General features: G+C 37.7%; 1 protein-coding gene across 1 annotated transcript; it reads left to right on the forward strand.

The window, feature by feature from the left end:
• Positions 1–6,809: 6,809 nt before the first annotated feature.
• On the forward strand, positions 6,810–7,678 carry LOC129572372 (jerky protein homolog-like; the record flags this gene model as incomplete). Its single annotated transcript, XM_055452318.1, has 2 exons — positions 6,810–7,118; positions 7,194–7,678. Coding segments are annotated over exons 1-2 (794 nt in total), but the record flags the coding sequence as incomplete, so codon positions are not given.
• Positions 7,679–7,712: the final 34 nt, after the last annotated feature.

Below are 7,712 nucleotides of genomic sequence, written 5' to 3' on the forward strand. Positions count from 1 at the left end.
GTACGTTAAGTACATACTTAAGCTTAAGTACAAAGTTTAATTAAGTACTTAACGGTAACAATCGGTAATAACTATCATCTTAGTAATTACTTATTAATCGGTAATAAGATCGATAATAATTATTACCAGTGGTATTACTCAGTAATAACACCGGTAATTACGTTGTACCTTCAGTCTTACCCAAAGAAATCAAAATTGCTTCTTATGTATTTCAAATGTAAAAATCCAAACGGTCGAACATAGCAATTTCCGAACGAACGAACGAACAACATTTTTTTTTCATAAATTTCGAACGAACGAACGAGCAAAAAAAATAATTTTCAACTTTTCGAACGAACGAACGAACAAAATAATTTTTTACAAAACTTTCGAACGAACGAACGAACAAAACAATTTTTTTAAATGCTTTCGAACGGTCGAACAAGTGTTCGAAAGTGTTCGACGGCCAACACTATTCGGATCCATCAATCGGTTGTGTATATGCTCTTCCAAAGTGTGTAGCAAAGGAATTGGCAATTTCGTATGGGTCGGTGCATTTGTTGCCATCATATTCCATTTCATTTGGAAGATCGTTATTGGTATTATTGCACGTTCTAACATACTCGAAGAATTTCTGTGGATCCTCATTTATCAATTGTTCCATTTCGAGTTTGTAGTTTCTAAAAGCAGAACGAGATTTCTTTTTATACTCACGACGTAGTTCAGCATGATCCTTACACGTCTCGTTGGTAGAATCAAACTTCTTCATTTTGTGCAATGTATTGACTCAGTTCTTCAAATTGATCAGTTCATTATCAAACCACTTCGGGTGAATTTGGTGTTTCTTCGTTCTCATTTCAACAGTCGTATCAATTGCAGTGTTGACTATTGCGTAAAACTGATCAATTGCATCGTCTAAATCCATTGCGTTGAAAACATTGTTCCAGTTGGCATTATCAAAAAAATTATTGATCGATGTGTAGTCAGCATGTTTGAAGTCTTTGTATGTAATCACATCATCAGATTTGGTGTCAATTTTGTCATGGATGATGACTTCGAGTGCCTGATGGTGTGTTTCATTTTTTGCTATTTTACTTTTGCTCATATTGCACGTGAACATGTTCGGCTCATTCGTCCATAGCAAATCCAACATTCGTTTGTTTTCATTGTGGTGAGTACATATTTGAAACAAACCCAGCTCGTGGCAAGTATCGATGACAATTTTTTCTTTTTCGCTCACTACATTTACTGCAACCGCTACTTCTGGATTCGGCTCAAAATTGATATGAGGATCATGAGCTTCATTGGTGCTGCATGTGTACCAAATCAGATTGGGCAAATTGAAATCACCTGACGCAGTACATCATTTTGATTTGCTTTTGATGCCACTTCACGCAATGCATTCATATGGGCTTTATAAACTTCCATCGGTGAATCTGGTCTTATGTAAACTTGGATTAGTATCAAGTTTCTGCCGTTGCATTTTACTTTGGCCCATACTTGTTCAGCACCAAGATGTTCAGCTGTTCCGATACATTGCGGATTGAATGTCTTGTCGATTGCGATAAGAACACCGCCCCAACCTTTTCTCTTGACACGCTGAAACTGTTCAGTGGCAGGTGATCTATCGCATCTGAATATTTCGAAGTTCGGCGGAAATATCTCTGATGAAGAAACATCTGCGTTGAGGTGCGTTTCGCTCAACATGTAAATTTTAAAAATCGCTGCTAAAACTTCGGATGAAAAATCAACTGATTTGTCTATACTTTTCACGCCGTTCAAATTATTGCAGTATATCAAAACGTCATCAAGCATTGTGTGACTTACATTCCATTGTGATTTTGAACGTTGAACGGTTGGAATGTTTGATGTGGTGTATGTTGTGCGTGTGTATAGTGCGGATGGAATAGTGGCATAGTGGGCTGAGAATGAACCTGTTGCTGAGGTGGAGGGTAGAAATATGGCATTTGGTACCAAAAAGGAGACGGCATATTGGTCTGTGGCAATTGTTCACGATACGCATGATTTACACGATGTTCATGATGGCGAGGTTCATAATTATATCGACCGTTGTGATTATTACGATTTCGATTTCGATTATTGTAGCCAAATTCATATGATCGATTCTCGCGTCGGCGTTTGTGTTGATTATTCATGCCTCGACGCTCATTGTTGTTGTTGTTATTGTTCCGGATATGATTGTTTACACTTCGATTTGACCGTTTCAATTCCTGCCGTATTTCAGAGCGCAGATTTTGCCGTTTTTTGCTTTTACGCATTCGATATTTTTTTCAAACGCTCTTACACGAAATTCTGTTGACCAATTGGTGGGAGACATGATTTCGATGAAAGCGTCGTCAACTTGAATGCGGTGTATGTTTTTCGGTTGCCTCTACTGGGTAGCATTTCAATTTTGAAAACACTATTGTTCAGATCTGTTTTTTCCATCACGTAATTAATCATTTCCTCAGTTGTAACGGATTTATCAGCCTTGGAAATGTATAATGAGTAGAGACCATTTTCATCACATACAGGCAGTGTTTTGCGATAAGTACTCATGTTGATTTTGCGATTAGATGGTTCTGTATCGCTCAAATGTGTCATGTTTTCATTCAGTTTGTCACTTATTTTCTTCTCAACCGATTCGGCAATTAAGTCACTCATTTGTTGCCAGTTTAATACATTTTGATGTGGCATTGAGTGGCTAGCTCCGGTGTTATCATCATTGTGAGTGCTTAGTAGCATTTCAATTTTTTCCACACACGATTCACATGTAATTCCGAATGGTGAATCGACGTTGAACATTTGGGAGAATGCAGCCGTTCTATTCGGATCATTTTCAAGCACTTCCCATTTGAAACCACCACTATCCATTTGTTTTTTCGACATCAATCCGAAAACGTACAGCAGCTCTTTTGTTCTCAGCTCGTCTCGATTTCGTAAACATTCCACAATTATTTTTTCCTTGCAAAATCGGCAATTTAGTGACCATCCGTTGTATCTCAATCCTTTACAATCGTGTTTTCCGCAGCAGTGTGGTTGTGTTGTTGACATGTTGTGGTTATGTTTATTTGTTATTGGTTCAAGCGGCAAAACAAAACAAAACAATTCAGTTTTCTTCCGTAGATTTTGGTTAATTGCTATGAACTTCACTTTTCCCGATGAAATTTAACATTGAATTATCACCTTGTAGCAAAGAAAAGTTGAAAAACGTTCCAAAAATCTGAAAAAAACTTGAAAATAAATTCTTGAATGCAGAGCGGCAAAAAAACCTCTGTTTACACTCTGACAGCAAATTTCATCTCCTCAGGACACTATTTGAGCCCCGGCATGTTAGGTACCGTTGGGAAGGTCTTGGTATATATCCCACGAAGGGGGTACCCAGGGGATAGTCTGAGCTATCCCAGAGGAGCTCCTCCTCGCCACCTTTTCAACGCCTGTCTAAGTGCCCCGAATGGTTCAAAAAGCAAAAAAATTATGGGCATTGGCCATGGTTTTCTATGAAATTATCGGTTTGGATGTGTCTTTGTTCGTCTGCCCGTAGTTTTTTCGACCCCCCACAGATTCCGTGCCGATATGCCAAAGCTGTAGCTGGTGTCGGGACACATCGAAACCCGTCCTCACATTGACATTTGCGTTACAAGAGAGCTGGCTATGGCTTCATCAACCTGCATGTATACGATTTTTTAAGTATTTATTTCGCACACTAGATCAACTCAGACACCCATTTGAGAAGACCTTCAAAAAGTTCCATACATACATGCCAATGTTTATGTGATATAAGAGAAAAAAGTCGATTTGACATGAAAAATCGACCCCCTTAAATTTCACGCCAAAGGCGATTTCTCAAAAATCAGCCCAACAACCTTTTACCAAAAACTGAGCGTTTGTAGCCATAACAAAAAAAATGGCGTATGCCACATAACCGGGAAAAATCGTATTTTGAAGTTCTGGGCATCGGCGATTCATCAATGAACTGAATTTGTACGAAGGGTCGCATTCTACGATGAATTTTCGACGAGAAATCGATTAAAAGTGGTTAAAATGCGATCTAAAAACGTAATGAGAAATGTAACGAGAAATTACGTTCATTCATAATCACTAATGAAGCCACGTTGCCAAAACATGTACGTTCTTGTTCGTTTACTGGGCACTTCTTTTCTACGGTGAAGCAGACTGCTTTGTTGATGTGTTGTGGGTAAAACACCGGCGCTCCGAGGTTTTCATACAAATTTCCCATGTAGACGATCGGTAACAGGCAAAAATCGAAAAAAATTTGAATTTTTTTTTCGATCCTCATACAGTATTCTTTGTGCTCAATCCATTGGTGTTATCGCCACATCGAAATTCGCGCTCCTTATCACTTAATTTGCATCATGTGATAAATGCAAAGCGGCGAAACCCATCTGTCATCATCATTAACTACGCGTCTATCAGAATAAAGTACACATTAAATACACGCCTGACAGTCTTAAGTGCACCTTCGTAGAACGACTTGTTGAATTTGAACTACTGTGTTTGAAAAGGACAACGAATTTTCGTTAATCTATATATTATTGATTTAAAACATACTTCCACTCAAACGATTTGGCTCACACCTATACCAATCGAAAGGTAATGTAACGTAGATTTGCAGAAAAATAAGAAACATTCCCATATGTCAAGTTTGATAGGAGTTATGACCGTTTAAGTGATGACCTGTTTTTACATTGTCGGGTCCGGGTAAGGCACCGAACTAAAGGTGGCAAAAGGACAAAATTTGTTCGTCCGTCCGTCCTTTTATTGATTTGGGACAAACGGACATCTTGTCCTAATGTCCCATTGCCAAAAAGGACAAACGGACATCTTGTCCTAATGTAGTGTTGGCCGTCGAACACTTTCGAACGCTTGTTCGTTCGTTCGACATGGTTTTAAAAAAAGGTTTTGTTCGTTCGTTCGTTCGACAATTTAAAAAAAATATTTTTTGTTCGTTCGTTCGTTCGTTCGACAATTTGAAAAAATATTTTTTTGTTCGTTCATTCGTTCGACATTCATTTTTCATTTTGTTCGATGTTCGGTCCGAACAAAATTTTTTTACATTAGAAAATTCGATGTATTGATCAAATTTATAATGTAATCGTTACAGCTCATGCTTTTATAAGCTTTTATTATAATTTTTTTCATAGTAATACCAAGTTTATTTGGGAGATTTCGAAATAAAAAAAACTTTGTTCGGACCGAACATCGAACAAAATGAATGTCGAACGAACGAACGAACAAAACCTTTTTTTAAAACCATGTCGAACGAACGAACAAAAAAATATTTTTTCAAATTGTCGAACGAACGAACGAACAAAAAATATTTTTTTTAAATTGTCGAACGAACGAACGAAAAATATTTTTTTTTAATTGTCGAACGAACGAACGAACGTTCGAAGCCATCACTATCCTAATGTCCCATTGCCAAAAAGGACAAACGGACATTTGTTCTAATGTTCTATTTTAAATTAGGACAAACGGACGGACAAATATTTTAGGACGGACGAACAAATTGTCTTAATAGGACACTTTTGAGACGGACGTCATTTTGAAAATTGAAGAAATTTTTTTTTTTTTCAAAATATTCATGATGTAAAAAGATTTTTATTGTAAATGAAAAAAAAACACTCACTATTCATTAGTCCTAACTACATTCAATTTAGTGCCAAAATCAGGTGTTAAAAGATTTGAACAGTTTTTCTGTGTCTTGGTGGAAAATTTTTTTTTTTGAGTTTTGCTTTATGTGATTCAGCGTTGTATTTATTTTATAAAGAAGTAGATTTTGTAGTTACTTCTAAAAGAATTTCAATACAGTAGCCTCTCGATTATCCGTCTCTCGATTAACCGTCAGTCCGATTAACCGTCACCCCCTCAGCGATAATTTTTTTTTTTAGTTTGGTTCTTTTATGAACACATTCCGCAAAGCAATACGGTTTGTTTTGGTTTATTTTTTTTTTGTTTACGAAAGGCGAAAAAGAAATTTTGGAGATTTCGCGTTTGCATACAATAAACTGGACTCGGAGAAAATGCAAACGTTAGCACAACGCACAGTTATAGATAGCACCGAACACAATTACACAGATTGCGAACAGCGGCACACTCTTTCGTTCGCGATTCTAAAAATAGAATTTCGACAAAATAAATTCACTTTGCATGATGTGACTTATTCCATTTCATGACTTGATTGATCGTGTTCGATTGCACTCTCAATCACTTTGATTTTGCTAGCCGACTCGAGTAAATTACATTTGTTGTTCCAAACAATTTACACAAATTCATTTGGCTACATAATGGAGCCTCAGCCATGCACATCGGATACTCGAAAACGAAAAAGAAATGTTCTTTCGTTGGAAAAGAAATTATAAATTATTAGTGAAATAAGAAAAGGTGCATCTGCTGTCGCTTTGAGTAAATTTGGTGTTCCACGAACAACAATCAATGATTTGAAAAGAAATGCTGCTGAAATCGAAATGTATGCTTCCCGAATGGAATCAATGGATGGTCGTACGAAACTACGTAAAACAATGAAAGGAGCAGCAAATGAAGCTCTCGACAAAGCGGTGTATTTATGGTTTATCCAAAAAAGAAGTGAAGGAATTCCATTGTCAGGACCAATTGTTGCTGCAAAAGCATTACAATTCAATAGGAATTTGAACGACGATCCGAATTTCAAGGCAAGCGATGGCTGGTTGACCAATTTCAAGAATCGACACGACATTCGTGAACTGAATATAGAAGGCGAAAAATTAAGCGCCGCCGGTGGAGAAGTTGTTAAGGAATTCAAATAGGAATTTGCTAAAATTATCGATGAAATGGGATTATGCCGCGATCAAGTTTACAATGCTGACGAAAGTGGTTTAAACTTCAAAGCATTACCGACAAAAACACTCGCGTCTCTTAGTGAAAAGTATGCACCAGGGTTCAAAATGCAGAAGGAACGAGTAACAGTGATGGTATGCGCAAATGCGAGCGGGATTCATCGACTTCCATTGCTGGTGATTGGTAAAGCAAAGAGACCACGGTGTTTCAAGGGGATGAATATGAATGCGCTACCCGTTCGATACTGCGGCCAGAAGAGTGCATGGATGGAGCAAGAAATATTCGCTGAATGGTTCAAAAAGGTGAGCATTAATATTCGACATGGACACGATTTGTATGTTTTACATTAAAACCGTTCTTTCAAATTGTCCAAAAAGGTATTCATTCCATTGGTCCGACAAGAACTGAAATCGAAGAACTTGCCGCCAAAAGCCGTTCTGCTGTTAGACAATGCACCTACACATCCAGAAGCAGGTTCGTTGCAAAGTGACGATGGAAACATCAAGTGCATATTTTTACCAGCCAACACTACTTCTTCAGTGCAACCAATGGACCAATCAGTTATCGAAACATTCAAACGTAGATACAGAAAGAAATTCATCGAAGCTCTTGTTACGGAAGAGACTGTTTCTATAATCGAATATTGGAAAGCATACAATATGAAAAATGTTGTGTACAACACAGCTGATGCATGGGATGAAGTCTCCGAAGAAACTCTTAAAAGATCATGGAACAAACTGTGGCCTGAGTCAACCGATGAAATTGCCACCGAAACTGTTGAGCGTGATGATGTGACAAACGAAGTTCTAGCTCAATCGGCTGTTGCTTTTGGTCTAGATGATCAGAGAGAGCTAAACGAATGGTTAACCTGTGACGAAGCAAATCAGGGTTATCAA

The sequence above is a fragment of the Sitodiplosis mosellana genome, unplaced genomic scaffold (genome assembly GCF_009176505.1).
Source record: "Sitodiplosis mosellana isolate CC-2019 unplaced genomic scaffold, AAFC_SMos_1.0 Smas_scaffold_4847, whole genome shotgun sequence".
Taxonomy (NCBI): Eukaryota; Metazoa; Arthropoda; class Insecta; order Diptera; family Cecidomyiidae; genus Sitodiplosis; species Sitodiplosis mosellana.